The following is a 15,735-nucleotide window of genomic DNA, read 5'->3' on the forward strand; positions in this document are numbered from 1 at the left end:
TGTGTTATCAATTGAGGAATATGATGAACTTGATGAAGAGATATTGCAGTTGCGGAATGTTGTTTAAGGCTCAAACTTAAATTAATGTTTGAAAGTGATAAATATGCTTGTTATATTTGCCTGTTTACTTGCTGTGATTTGAAATTAATTTATATTTTTATTTATTTTTAACTCAAAGATTTTGTGATATTAGCCTAGCTGAACTCTATAATGTAAGCCAAACGATTTTTTTTTATGTTAACGAAACTTTTAGAAACAATTTTTTTTTGTACTTCACGCGCAATGACATGAAGTGATATTGTAAATGCAAATTAAAAAAAAAATAGGACAGGTACACTTTTAGATATCGCATTAAACGTTCTCGGGCGATTGCTTTTTACAATACCTGAAAATTAGACTTTTTCGCTCTGAGATCATACAAACGATATTCGGTATTCCATTTCGGTATTTAAATTGGATAGCAGAATCGCTTTGTGAATGCAGGAATAATTTTGATTTCTTTTAGAGTAAAAATAATAGATTCACAGATACACTAGAATAATGTATTCGCAAATAGCTATTTTCCTTTTAGCATAGGTTAGGAACAACGTTTTTCCTAAATGAGTAGGAAAATGAACGACGAAGTCGCGATATTTCAACACTAGTTAGGAAAAAGATATTATACACACTTTATCGGAAAGTAATGATCTTGGAATAAACAGAAAAAAGTGTATAAGAACTCAAAAAGCTTAAAAGTGCCCGTGGATGCCGATGATTCGATTTAATTTACCAAATTTACTTATCAGTAGCTTACGACGGGGGTTACGTAGATCGCAATTTTTAGACTGGTGCTTATACCTCTACGACCTATAAATCCTTTAAATTACCGACGAACTGTTGAAAAACCTTTAGATCTATTACTTACCTTTTCGGTTGATCGCATCAAAATAAAGCATGTCCTATCAATACTCTATCTAGCAAACAAACTAAGAAAGTTTAAATCAAATAAAGTAAGAACGGTTATGTTCTGTTTAGAGAACATAGAACATATCCGGAGGCTGATGAAATCATCACTGCGTTTCTTTTGTAAATATAGATTACTTGTTTTCGTTGTATGAGTTAAAACACACAATCCTAAGCGACAGCTCTTGTCACTGAAGCCTCCTCAGCTAGGTGTCAAATAAAAGTCAACCTAAAACCGACACATTTTCTGTTTCGTGGTTTGCTGGTTTTTTGTGAATTTTGCGTGTATTTTTATATGGAGAAATCAGAAACTCAAGTAAAACACAGAAACAGAAAATGTGTCGGTTTCCAAAATTCCGTGTGTGTAATTTCCGTTAAACTTTTTTTCTTTATAAATAAGACCAACAACATTCAAATGTTCAATTTTACAATAATCAACAACAATTTTACATTTTTACTTAAGTTGAAAGAAGATCACATGAAGATATTTTTTGGAAGCACCTTAAAAACATTGAAAATTTAACTTAATATCAACGTTGACAGTGTGGATATGCAGATTAATCGTAAATTTTAAGATTGTGTATAAATCTGACACTTTTTTTGTTTGGACAACGCACTCCTAGCAATAAACTAAAAATAAATAAGAAATGAAATGGGGCAGTCGATCAGTGTAGGATTCAATGGTGTCACTGTAAAAAAACGTCATTCAAATGATTCCGTTGAAAATCTAATTTATTGCTAGGATTGTGTTGGCTCGGACTATTCCAAAGCACGCATAGTAATAGAATATTGTTTGAGTCAATTAGTGCTACTCTACACTAACAGCGTGACCTTGAAACATTGTATAAATGAAAAATTGCATGGTACACTGCTGTTACTTATTACCCTATTTGACATAAGCAATATTCTACCTGTGCTAGTGGCTTTGATTATTAGCAAAAGGCTTAAAAAGCTACAATGGTTAATGGTTGTTAAAAGCGCGATTGCCAAGTCATTGGTTTGTACAATTTTGTAATGGCAATTATATAGTGCTAGGCTACACTTCATTTTTTTTCTCATTTAACTGTTACGTTTGAGCAAATAATTGAGGAGGAGGTGGTTTCAAAATGGATGATTTGAATGACAAGATTTCAGAATTTACTACAAATTGAGATTCGAAAAATTGCACTAAACTTCTAAAAAACATTACAAAGACAGAAATAGAGACGTTCGAACAAATTCAGTAACGGTAAAAAATAACCTTTTTTGTCTGTGACAACACGTCTAGTGTCTTCAAAAACACTCACCACTCATTTGCGAAAAAAGCTTAGTATTGTGCACAGTAAAATTGCACTTAAAGCCGATTTTTATTACCACTCGCTGCGCTCTTAATAAATTCAACTCATTCTATCCACAACTTATGACTCTCCGCAAGTAGCGAACTACATTCATCTTAATATTGTTCTTCGAGGTGAATACAATAAAATCTATCCGAATGCAGATCGTATCCGATACGAAAGCTGTGTGAATGTGGTGTTTTGACGACACATTTTTCTTACATTTCCTTGTCTACCCACAGACCGTGGTGACAGTTTAGCTAATTACTGAATTTTTGTGGGTTAAAGAGACAGAAAATAATGAATCAGAAAAACGTAAGATGTAGTGGATGTTTGATGTAGTTGTTCTCCTAAACTATCCGTGCAAACAACGAATATGAAAACTATACGACTTGAATCGAAGAAACCTCAATTTTCTGTTTGCTACATTTACGATCCAACTACTTTAAGAAACTCTTCATCTGTTTGTTCTGATGTGACATTGAGTACTGAGCATTTTCCGCTTTGTTAATCATTGCGTCTAATTTATCGAACTGGCACGACATCTTCTGTTGCATACTATTCGCATTTCCTTTGCTCGATTGTGGTTGCATTGTTTCAGAACTATCTAATGGCGCATCGGTATGCGTTGACTGGTCACCACTATTTGCACTTTCTGACTCATCATTCGATGTTGTTGGGTGTAAGCTATCAGGCATGTCGGTTTTTTGATTTCCGCGAATTTTCAATAGGTTTGTTAGACTACCACAGGCTGTCTGTTATGGGTGGACGGGATAATTCATTTACAAATAGTTCCAAACACCTGGAACATAATTAAATGCCAAACTCACCTTAAATTTGTTCAACCGTTGTTGGGTTACCGACAGTATACTGTTCAGTTCATCAAATTTTCCGGACGTATTATTTAGTTGCTCTTCAGTTGTTTCCACTTCCTTTTGAAACAAAATTGTAACAACATAGGGTCATCCAAATATTAAAAGCCTCAACTTACATTGGCCAACTCCTTCTCCATTTCCTCTTGTTGAACCTTTAACGCTGCCTCAAAATCAGCCCTATTCGGTGGATCGATTCCCAACAATTCAGCACGATTGCACTCATATTCGTAGGTTCCCTCAGCCATTGTGCGAATGGATTTTTTTTAATTTTCGGTTCAACTTATTTACAAATCGAAATCGATTTTTCAGTTCTATTTGGAGCTCCACAATAATTTCGATTTAAAGTCTTGTGACAAAAGGCTACGATGCTAGAACTTAAAAAAAGTAATCTAAATTCACTTGGAGTTGGAATTACTGGTGTCGGATGAGTACTGGATAGTCGGAAGAATATTGCAATCTAACCGTAAAAAAGGTACAAAATAACCGAGATTGAACTGACGATTGTCCACTCACAATGTTTTCACTTGTCACATTTCATCAATTACGCTGTATATGAGGAAATACTATATTACGATATTCTACTACCGATGTGCGCAAGTCTTGATTTTCTACCTGACAGAATGTGGTATTAGGGTTGAATGCGGAAAAAAAAAGACACTGCTGAAGGGAAAAGAGAAGCTCTTTCCTCCGTATCGTATATATATGGGGTAAAAAATTACTTACTCGGTGAAACAGCTACAAGTTAGAAACGCTATAATCTACTACTACACAGAGAGAAAAATTAAATTTTACATGTTTTCTGTTTTGTGAGTTGTTGTGGTTTGTAGATGATTCCACACAAAAGTTGTGGATTTTTTGTTTAAGCATTTCAGTCTTGTTCGAGCGTGTGCCTAACAAAAATTGAGAAAAAAATCTAGATTGTCATTTGTTAAACAAATTTTGTGCGGAATCTTTTACACAACAACTCAAAAAATTTAGTATTAAGTGTTTTGACTGAAATAAAAAATCTAGATTTTCATGTCGAGCTTCACTTTTGTCACCCTGTATATGCAATTCTAGAGGACCAGTCAGAGTTTTAAATTGCTAACTATATATACCACTCAGGAAAATAAGCTATCAAAATAATTTCACACGATCGGAAGTAAGGGATTCATGGACTGGGTGTTAGTCGGGATACTCGGCCGTACAGTGAACATTGTGTTTTTGTCTATTAGTGTAGTTGATAAGGACCATTAATTTATACGAGAACGTTTACACTCGTATAAAAGCTGGGCTACTCTTCTAAAAGTTAATTTTTCTCATCGTAAAGTAGCTAAAATTATCAGTGGGTTCCTTAATGATAATTTCACCTACTTTGCAATGAGAAAAACTAACTTTTAGAAGAGTAGCCCAGCTTGTATACGAGTGTAAACGTTCTCATATAAATGGTCCTTATCAACTGCACTATATTAGGGGTGTCCAAAAAACTAAAGTGCCAAAATGTGTGGGGCGTAGGGCAGAAAATCATTCTATATGGTCCCCTGATAAAAAGTGTCTATGGGACCGACTCGATCCGAATCGATTTAGGGGTCGCTCAGGGACGAAGTATATGAAAAACAGCCAAAATCGCTTGCAAACCAGGTTTTTAGAAAAATAATTATTTTGGACTGATGATGAAGAGTGATGTTAGGACATCTTAGTTTATCGACACCTACTGTGCCCAGGCAGTGCTGGTCAAAGATCAGATTCATAGCGTATATTCTGAGAGCGAGTCCTTATCTGTGACGACCAGAACCCAAAAAATTATTATGTGGAAATGTTCGGAGTAACAAGGGCTTCAAGATAATGCAAAAAAAAGTTTCGTTATTTCAGATTTGTTTGATACTTTTCAGATTAAACTTATTACTCGGCGTCCCCGGCGAACTTTGAAGAGTTGCACTGGACGTCCACGCAAAGGTTCCGATCTCTTTTTGTCATTTCTTGATAGCTTACCATGTAACCATTCAAAATAAACCAAATTTGTCAAAAGGTACAGACTAAGTCGACTTCGATGAGACCTAATGTGTGCCCATGTCGCATTTCTCGAAAATTTCAATATGAAAAAATTCGAAAATTTCAAATTTCATGATTTTCAGAACTTTGACTGAGCAGAGCTTATTTACGACACAAAATGAGAATATTACAACAAAATTATACACCTTAAAAGTGTGTAAGATGATAAATTTCATCTTTCGAATTTTTTCATATTGAAATTTTCGAGAAATGCGACATGGGCACACATTAGGTCTCATCGAAGTCGACTTAGTCTGTACCTTCTGACAAATTTGGTTTATTTTGAATGGTTACATGGTAAGCTATCAAGAAATGACAAAAAGAGATCGGAACCTTTGCGTGGACGTCCAGTGCAACTCTTCAAAGTTCGCCGGGGACGCCGAGTAATAAGTTTAATCTGAAAAGTATCAAACAAATCTGAAATAACGAAACTTTTTTTTGCATTATCTTGAAGCCCTTGTTACTCCGAACATTTCCACATAATAATTTTTTGGGTTCTGGTCGTCACAGATAAGGACTCGCTCTCAGAATATACGCTATGAATCTGATCTTTGACCAGCACTGCCTGGGCACAGTAGGTGTCGATACACGGGAAAAGTTGAAAAGTGTTTTCTCGTGATGATTTTACACTAATATAAACTAAGATGTCCTAACATCACTCTTCATCATCAGTCCAAAATAATTATTTTTCTAAAAACCTGGTTTGCAAGCGATTTTGGCTGTTTTTCATATACTTCGTCCCTGAGCGACCCCTAAATCGATTCGGATCGAGTCGGTCCCATAGACACTTTTTATCAGGGGACCATATAGAATGATTTTCTGCCCTACGCCCCAAACATTTTGGCACTTTAATTTTTCCATACAATTTTGGACACCTCTACACTATATATCTCGACTCGAGTAAATTTTAGACGATTGTCATTTTGTTTTTATTAGAAAGCCGATAGTACAGCTGTAGTACTAACAAAATGGCCGACAACCGTCATAATTTCACAAATTACAGGCCCTGTGACTAGCGTGTCAGTTTATAATTTTTCTAAGTTCTCATACATATTTATGTGGCAGCGGGAGGTAAGCTCTGAAGAACATTGATTTTAGAGTGACATACAAATAACCCCTAGAGACCAGATGAAAGGAAACCAGCGGTTGCTTGTAAGTTTTACTATGACATTGCGAAAAATAGTGCAGGACGCATAACATTTCCTTATGTAGCATCTGGACGACTGAGAGTATTGAGCAAATGAGTTGACAAATTTCCATTCGAAAGGACTGATCCACGCACACGGAAAAATAACAAAATGTCGATGTACGTTTTAGTCGATCACGTTTTACGTGTGGGTCGCAAATGCTACGTCTCGTACGTAGTATGTACATCGAAGTCGTAAAATTCTACGTTTACATCGTACAATAAACGGCTGAGTGAACCATTGGTTTTGTCCTCACTCAACTACAATGTACAAAACCAATGGTTCACTCAGTCGTTTATTGTACGATTTAGACGTAAAATTTCACGACTTCGATGTACATACTACGTAGGAGATGTAGTATTTGCGACTCACACGTAAATCGTGATCGAATCAGACGTACATTGACATTTTCCGTTTTTTCCGTGCATACAAAAAAACTGCCTATAAGTCCATAGTAAGGTTTTACTACTAGGGTAGTATATTTCATCCGTGTTTGTATGAGTGCCAGCTGCTACAGCTCAACTACAGCTCGACTACAGCTCAATAGAAATTTATGCTCATTTAGGGTCCTCGTAGAAAGTTCACTAGCTTTGCAGTCAAATTTTTTCATGTCTCATTTCAGGTAGTTCGAGTAGAATTTTCATTGAGCGGCCATTTCCTTTCCTAATCGTATTAAAATCGCTTTGAGTGATAAAAACGTTTATTTAAATGAAAAAGTAGTTATATACACCGCATATATAATATTTTTTACATTGTAGTAAGGCACATAATATTTCTTGTTTAAAATAATTAATTTTGATTAATTTTTTACAATTCATAAACTTCTACAACAAGAATAACTAATGTCTGGAAACGATGGATCTCAAGACGCCTAACCATTCTTATAGAAACGACTAATCATCTATTATCGGCATCGAAGACAAGAATAAACAATGAGCTGTGGCCTGTTTTCAGTTATATAGCGGAATGTATGTCAAATATATTGAAGTAATACATTCTGCATCAAACATTAGCGATGTTTCATACAAATGAAGTAACAGATTGAATGAGTTTGTTGCAATTCACTTGCCGTTTCTAAAAGGATGTTGCCGTCACAAATATAGGTCATCGAGGTTAACGTCTGAATGAGTATTTTAAACTTGTTTTGTACATCTTCGCACATCAGTTGCATCCGGATTTGTTTTTTGTTTTGTTTTAATTTGTTCCTATGTTGAAGTAACGGTCCTCAATATTGATCAAAAATTTGATCATTCAACAAAAATGGCTTCTAAAACGGATTCACAGCAGCAAGACCAACACGACCGCTATTTCTTGGCAATTGTCGAGCAATCGGCTCCGCATAGCTATGGCGATATCCTTTCACCAAATTACCCAAACTCTTTGCAGCTCCTAATGCCCTCGACGATGGCATTTGCTCATGACCGACAAACGAATCCACATCGTGATAACTAGTGGGCACAACGCGTCGAGAAATGGGTTGCTCCTCATCTGAACTCCAATCAATTTTCCGATTATCGTAGCGATGCTGTACGATTACATTGCCATTCCGTTCCAACGAATTTCGTCGCGGCTCCGTGCGTCGAATGTGACTTCCCAAATCGTGATAGCTGCGCTCCCGTTCGATGGCTTGAAATTTTTCTCGTGCATTTTGGAATCGATCTTTCGGAGAGATTCGGAGTACCGTTTCCGGTGAACGATCTCGTTGACTATCAATTATCCGACGACGGCTGACATTGAACTCATCGCGTTCTGGATATCGGGATGGCGGTTCACCGCTGTGATATCGTGCCGCTTGTCGAATTTTTTCCTGTTGTACAAAAAGGGCGTCACGTTCGCGGCTCCGATGTTCGTCGCTGGCCATCATATCGCCGAATGTACTTTCGTCGAAGGAATTGTAACGGATTACTGGCGATTTCACCACTCGATCCATGTTGTCGCGATATGGCAAGCTTTCAGCTTCTTTGTACGAGTTGTGACTGTCGTAGCCCAAAGCCGATTTCTCACTGTAGACACGGGCCAGTTTCTTGTCGGTCGCTTTGTTTCGATAATTCGAACGTTCAATCGTGGCTTCGCCTTTGTAACCGTTTCTTTCAGTATTTTCGAACTTTGATTTACTCTTCGACGTGTACTTATTGTTGTCCAACGCTTCTTGATGGTTCTGGCGTGAAGCAGATGTTTTATGTTGTTGTTGGCCTTGATCGGAGTATCTGTCTCTATATCTGCTCGACTTCTGTTGTTCAATTAACGATTCCCTAAACTTTTGCTTGTCCGTCAAATTTTCCTTTTCCGTTTTGTTATCGCTGTACCTCGGAATATCGGATACTGGCTCATCATCACGATAGTATCGATCTTGGGATCTCTCCTTTTCAAAATATCGCTTCTCTTGTCCCTCAGCCTGCCGGAATGTTCGATCCAAACGTTTTTTCTCTTGATCAAATTTCGCCATTGGCACTGCTCGGGGATAGTCATTGTCCTCGCCGAATCGTCGTTCGTCTAAAATATTCTTGAACTTTGACTCAAAGTTTGGCGGTCGAATGATGATCGGTTTAATTTTCTCCTCTTCTCGTGATTGTGATCTGGGTCTTATTGGCTCCTCTCGGTTCGCTGACCGATTCGAACGATTTTGATCGTTCGATTTGTATTGATTGCTGGGTGGTCGAGACGGTGCTTGCTGATCACGAGGATAAAGATACGATGGCGGTTGAGTGTTGTTATCGTTGAAGTGGTTAGCTGGCGATCTATCAGGAAGATAAGTTCGGTGTTGTATTGGTCGAGTTACCGGTGCTGGTGGAAGGATCGAATGATTCTCGCGTTGACTTTGAACCCATTCGTCATCTGGAAAGGTAAAATTTTCTGTGGTTAGCAGTTTGCTGCTCATAATAATAATAAATTAAAATGAAAATGGTAGGAAGCGATGACTATTTTTTGGGGAAATCGTTTTCCCATATTTTCTAAACTTTTCCCATGATTCCCGATTTTTATTCCTAAATTTCCCAATTTATTTTCCGAAAATAATGTGGAAAGATGCAGAAAAAAAAGGTTTTCCCAATAAGGTGCTCCCTAGTAATGTACATTTTATGTACGTAAAACTTTGCGCTCTATTTCTTGGTAAATGAGGACTTAATGTATATTAGAATTTGTACAACGTTTGATGTGATTTGGTTGTACATCAAATGTACAAATTATCAATTGCCAAGTATGTGCTTCGGTATGTGTACATCTTATGTACAAATTACGGATCATATTGATTATACTGTGGAATGTGTACATCTTAGGTACAAATTAACGACTGCCACGTTTGTGCTTCGGTCTGTGTACATCTCTTGTACAAATTATCGGATGCAATATTAAAAAATAAGAAAGAAATCAGAAGAAAAAATATTTTTAAGAATTTAGTTGATTTATCGTTTAGTGTCCATTTAATGTACACTTATTGTACTCTTAATGTCCAATAAGTGTGGATCAGTTTCAGAACCAGTTAAGGTGTAGATTACTGGACCACATCAATTGAACATTTAATGTACATTCGGTGTACATTTAGTGTGACGAATTTGCACTGAAAAAATGTGAAAAACGTCCCGCTAGTGTGAAAAAAATTAGCCATTAAATGTTCGAAAGTCAAAGCACATTCAGTGTGATGGGCCCATTTTCCGATGGCAATTTATGTACATTTCGTGGGACAAATTGTTAACTGGGTATGCAATGATTTGTCTCCGCAAAATATAAATCCAAATATTTTCTAAAACTTATTTGTGAATGGTTCACAAGAAACTTCGAAACAACTTGCTAAAAGGCAATCGTAATTATTGTTACATTCGGAAGTACTTGAAGTTTATCCTAAAGGTCGTAATGTGGTCACTATTCAACCTGGTCGAAACGACAGGCATATTGTCAATTATGTTTAAATCTATTACTTCAACAGTCAAATGAAACGCTATGCGTTTGAAAATATTTTACTTCATTTATTTTAACATTTATTTCACTACATGCCCCATACGACCACATTACCCAAGATCTTCGCTTATGTTCACTTAGAAGAAAATGATGAAGCTTTTTCAGTCAGCTTCTTTTTACATTAAAAAAAACCCATCTTGATGATGAGGAATTTTCCTACAAATGTTCCACAAAAAACTTTTTTGTTGAAAATTAAGTAAAAGTTTGGAAAACTGAAGAAAATGTGGGAAAATGTTTTCACAAAAGTAATTCCCCCATTGTGCACAGTGGAAATTAGGCTTCCGTTAATCCCTGAAGTGCCGTTAATTATCTCTGCTCTTGTTACGTCGTTCCAATGATAAAATAAAAAAAAAATGTGAAAACCAAAAAATTTCTAAGAAACTTCGAATCGCCTTGCTAAGTGTAAGTGGCACACTACCAGCTTTTCTCAAAACTACCAGTTAAAATCAGGGCCTATTATCGGGAATTTTATTTCTGTAAATTCTGAAAATGGTCGAAAATTTACCAGAAATTTCCTAATTTTACCAAAATTTACCGAAATTGATCTGTCAATTTTCGGTAGATTTAGGTAATTTTGAGTAAACTTTGGCTATTTTCAGTAAATAAAAGCCCCAATAATAGGTCATGCATATAATCTTCTACACATAATGAGTGCTGAGATTTTGTAGATGGAACAATCGATCGGTTGTTCATAATATGATATATTATATCGAATGGCAAGCGCACTCTTTATAGATGTGTCTTCTATCGTAGATCATTAGAGGCGATATTTATAGTTAGGTGATGTCTGAATCAAACTACAGGTAGACTAAAATCGCGAGGAAAGCCAAAACAAAGTTCTTTATATTCTGAACTTCCACAAAATATTATAGATTTTTGCTACGATTCTTACTACCTTTTTAGGTCCGGGGTCAGGACCTATTATTGGAAAATTTATTTATTGAATTTTACTGACATTTATTTTCCACTAACAAGTTCAAATAGCCAATAATAACTTCCTAACTTCCCAATACGAAATGAAAGGAAAGTTTCTGCAACAAAAAAAACGTGGGAATGCACAACAGGCCCATTGGTGGCTTAGGTGCCAAGGAAAGATTGCATTTATTACCCATTCTATCCTATCCTACTACTTTTTATGGTAGATGGTAATGATTTAAGAAATCCTAACTTTCGTAGTATCTATGAATGCATCGAGCTATTCGAATTTGTTTTCAATAACATACCTAGCGATATTATGCTACAATTTCGCAACAATTAAATACCGCAACACCAAAACGTGCCAAATTTTTTATTTGAAAGTTTCGAATGATTAATTTGATAATAAGATATCGATCATGACACCAGTGGAACAGATATCACCAATGACAATCAACTTGGTATAATAATAATAAACGATTCCGAAACGGTGTGTTTCATAACTTGCAACACGGAGAGGTAAAGCGTTTTGTTGATCGGTACAAATGTTTTTGTGGAGTGAGGTTTGAACGTACACGCGCAAGCAAACAAAAAGACAAGGCTGGGAGAATATTATGCTCGTTTGTAGATCCATGACAAAATATTTTCGTTAGATTTTGAATGGAACGCTGGCACATTGTTCGACGAAAACAAAACTTTTTTGAAAAATATTAATTTTCCTATCTTTTTACACCGCTTACCGTAACGATACACACACAGTATATGGTTGCCCGATACATCAAAGAGTCCACATAGTGTGAGTGTATTAAAATCTAATTAGATAATCAATTGCCACGCCATAAATGTTAATTAAATCGAAAGAAAAAAAAACAAGATTTGTGTACACTCTGCTACACACTCTAGGTTAGGCACTTCTTGTTTCCACACAATTTTATATTGTTAAATGGACGGAAAATATTTTGAATGGAAATGTGCATTTGTAACGTAACTCATAAACCGATTAAATTAAGACTTTGGAGGTGCATTCATATAGTGACATGTTTTGTTCACATATTGTGTGTATGAGAATTAAAATCAGATTGGGAAACGTCTCTTTGTTAACGGTGAACAAAGGCGAATGTTTCTTTGTATCACAATAAAAATGCCTCCCATCCAAGTGTTCAATGTCAAACCGAATCAAATTAAAGAGACAAAGAGAGCATCCACTCCATTCCGACAATCTTTTTCAATGTTTTTACAAAACGAATTCATTTTTTCACTTACCACTCGAACTATGACCGTCCTGTCGTTCTGGACTCGGTGCCAGATCCGAACCGATGCCCGACGATCCTCTAGACCTCGACGGTGTTATCTGTTTCGGCCCATTCGCCCCAACAATTAAACTATTTCGACATCGTCGCAATTCCGTGGCGGCCAGATTTCCTTTCGATCGATGAACGGTATCGTAATCGCGTGGTGGCAACAACAACGGTGGACCATTGCCATTCAGTTTGGCTCGCAGCTCGGCAGCCAATGAATCATATAAGTTAGCCTTATTCGATGCAATCGGAACGGTTGGACTAGTTGGACTCAATTCTTCGGAACATTCTGACTCTCGGCTCGTTCCTGTGTCACTGCCTAGCGACGACTCAAATCGTCTCGGCGATGTTTCGCTTCGTTTCGGTGCGATTTTTGGCGGCGATGATCGATTGGATGATGAAGTTACTTGCGATTGTAATCCTAATCTGTGAATAGTTAGTGTTATTGTAATGAGAAATTAAGCAACCGTGACACAAACCGAACGCATAAAATGCTTAAATGGTAATGTGCTCACCTAGCTTCAAGTTCTGCAAATCGTTTTTGATTTTCTGGCCGGTTAATTAGTACTTGTAGAAATTGATGTAGCGCTTGAGCTGTTGTTTCCGAATCGCATCGATATGCGTGTACATGTAATGGACATTTTGTTGTTGGATTGTACAGCAACAAAACACAGGCAACAATATCTTCAGCTTGAACGGAACATGTTATTGCACTGTGCGTAATGAAATGCTTGGATGAGCCCTGGAATTTAATGAACATTTCGTGTTATTAGTTAGCTGCTTTGATGGTAACATTTGCATAAGTTATTATATTGTGGTGGTTGTGGTTGTGGCTTTCTGCGATGTGCCGATCTGAGAACACAATAACTTTGAGTTACCATCAGTGCGAATAGCATGTTTCAAGTTCAGACAATAGACCCACAAGTATTAATGAGAAGAAAATGTATCAGGACTGGGTAGGTTTTGTTAGGGCGACAGAATTGACACTGTGATCATCCACAGGTTAATCATGGGGTCAACCATGAATGGGAGTGAGTAAAGGCTGTGTTTGACGAAGGGTAAGCCACTTTTCATCTTGAATTTGCAGCGTACCTTGCGTACCTTAGGTGTAAATTTTAAAATCACCTATGGTTCTTAGTCCATGCAATACGTAAAACATCTCCAACAAAAAAGTTAGTGGCACTTACTAATATCAACGTAGTTATTATGATGTCATTAAGAACGCAATTGAAGTATCTTCTACTTGAACTATTTGAGGTCAGTGCTGTTTAAATCTATTACTTCAACAGTCAAATGAAACGCTTCGCGTTTGATAAAAAGTCTTTTACTTTATTTGTTCAAACATTCATTTCAAATATATAAGGACCACGTTAGCCGTAGATCTTCGCTTATGTTTTGTCGATGTCGTGAATAACAGATGATTAGCCGTGTATGAAAGGATTGAAGTAGCTAGATGACAAATCCGATTTTGTTTTTTTTTTGACAATACATGGTGCGGTGCTTTTCACCAAGCCATGTATCAAAAAATACATATTGATCGGTAGGAATTGACTTTAAGGTTAAAATGTATGCAAATTAGCAAATTATAAGAAAAATGAAATTTAAATTTTTTGCTCATTTTTTAAAGCTACACAGAATATGTTCGAAAGTAGTAAGACCACAACTTTCATTTTTCTTAGAACTCGCTAATTTGGTACGTTCCATTTTCGCATATATTAAACCTGAACTGGTAACCATCAATCTATAGGGGGATCACCACTGAGCTTTTCTTCGTTAAGTTTTACATTGCAAAATAACATTTTGGGGATTTCTTGCATAGCAAACTCTTGTCTCCCTTGTGCATAATGGAAAGCTTCAGTTAATTATCTCTGTTCTCTAAATCTGTAATCAACTAAGATTTGCCTCAATGACAATTCATTTGTTATGTCTTTCAAATGAGTTTAATAAAAAATGAAAAAAGTGAACAAAACAACCTTGCTGACTGAACAGATAAACATTATAATATCGAACCTTACACACTTTCTATAATAGCGTGTAATCATAACGTTTCGGCTTCTAATTTTTGCATTGAAATAAAATCGAATTTAATTTTTTGTCACACATTCAACAAAAATCAAAACTTATCGTTCCATTACAAACGTATACACATCTCCGCGCTCTACGCTATTAAAAAGTGTCTTTTTCCTCTTTTTGTGTTTCCAATTTTCTTTTCACTTCAATTGTAAAATTGATGACAATCGTGCGGATTAAAACAGTTTATACTTCATGCATTAAGATATATACGATATCAAAGACAGCAATCATTGGACCCTGTCATGTACATAATTACATGCCATTCGAGATGATGCCACGCATGACATTTTATCACAAGAACCACATCGGCACAGAAGCTATTTTTTATTTATAAAAACCACAGGTGCAATTAATGAAGTTATTAACCGAGTTTACCTGAACGATTTTCATGCCTTTATGGGACACTTGAAGTGTTACTTTCAATGGTTCTTGTTCACGTGAACGTTCGATCAAGTGTGGAATGGCTGGCAGCAGAACACGTGGTCCTCGGAGTCCCCTGGCTTCTTCGGCACCCAAGAACCATACGTAATAAGATGCTTTCTGGACATCTTTTCGGAGTCTTAGCGCCATGGTCGAAATGATTTGATTTTATCGGTTCCTTTATTTTCAGTTGAAATAAGCTTGGGTCGTATGCATCATCTGGAAGAGAGGAGGGAAATTGTCATTTTTTTGTTGAATATTCAGTGATAAAGTAAATGACATATTCGTTGAATTTGTAGTCAGTAGGTTTTTCCCATAACGCAGCATCAATGTTTCTGATAAAAAGGTCGATACAAAGTTGAGTCTTAATTTAAAAAAAACTTTTTAGAATATTTGAAAGAAATATGGCAGATGGAAGATTAAGCTAAACCGGTAATAGTGAAAACAGCTGCGTTCTACCACTAATTAATAAGTGAAATCGAAGAACTCACTCAAGTTACTGAAACTTTTATCTCCAAATGAAAGTGAATGAATCAATTGATAGGTGTGAACCCTGTCCACTATAATACCGATTTCACCGGTCTCTAATTTATCTTCAATCGTATATCCATTAAATTTAAGCGTAACAAACTCGACCTAACGAATAAAACGAACAACTAATTAAGATATAGCCAAAACCAAAAAACGAGAACAATTTGCATTGTCTACAAAAATTTTCACTTTT

General features: G+C 36.3%; 2 protein-coding genes across 2 annotated transcripts in view; both read right to left on the reverse strand.

Annotated features, from left to right (window-relative positions):
- Positions 1–1,909: 1,909 nt before the first annotated feature.
- LOC119076414 lies at positions 1,910–3,707 on the reverse strand. The gene is made up of 3 exons (XM_037183149.1): positions 3,250–3,707; positions 3,089–3,190; positions 1,910–3,013 (listed from the first exon to the last, which is right to left on the reverse strand). The coding sequence occupies exons 1-3, from the start codon at positions 3,376–3,378 to the stop codon at positions 2,699–2,701; spliced, it is 546 nt and encodes a 181-aa protein (XP_037039044.1). The 5' UTR covers positions 3,379–3,707; the 3' UTR covers positions 1,910–2,698.
- A 3,846-nt stretch (positions 3,708–7,553) lies between these two features.
- LOC119076404 overlaps positions 7,554–15,735 on the reverse strand; it is a 45,738-nt gene continuing 37,556 nt past the window's right edge. Inside the window, exons 2-5 of the mRNA XM_037183130.1 lie at positions 14,967–15,230; positions 13,034–13,260; positions 12,484–12,944; positions 7,554–9,186 (exon numbers count right to left, since the gene is read on the reverse strand). Coding sequence (XP_037039025.1) covers positions 7,619–9,186; positions 12,484–12,944; positions 13,034–13,260; positions 14,967–15,161 — 2,451 coding nt within the window. The 5' untranslated portion in view covers positions 15,162–15,230 and the 3' untranslated portion in view covers positions 7,554–7,618. The remainder of the gene's footprint in view (positions 9,187–12,483; positions 12,945–13,033; positions 13,261–14,966; positions 15,231–15,735) is intronic.

Source organism: Bradysia coprophila, unplaced genomic scaffold, assembly GCF_014529535.1.
Source record: "Bradysia coprophila strain Holo2 unplaced genomic scaffold, BU_Bcop_v1 contig_232, whole genome shotgun sequence".
Taxonomy (NCBI): Eukaryota; Metazoa; Arthropoda; class Insecta; order Diptera; family Sciaridae; genus Bradysia; species Bradysia coprophila.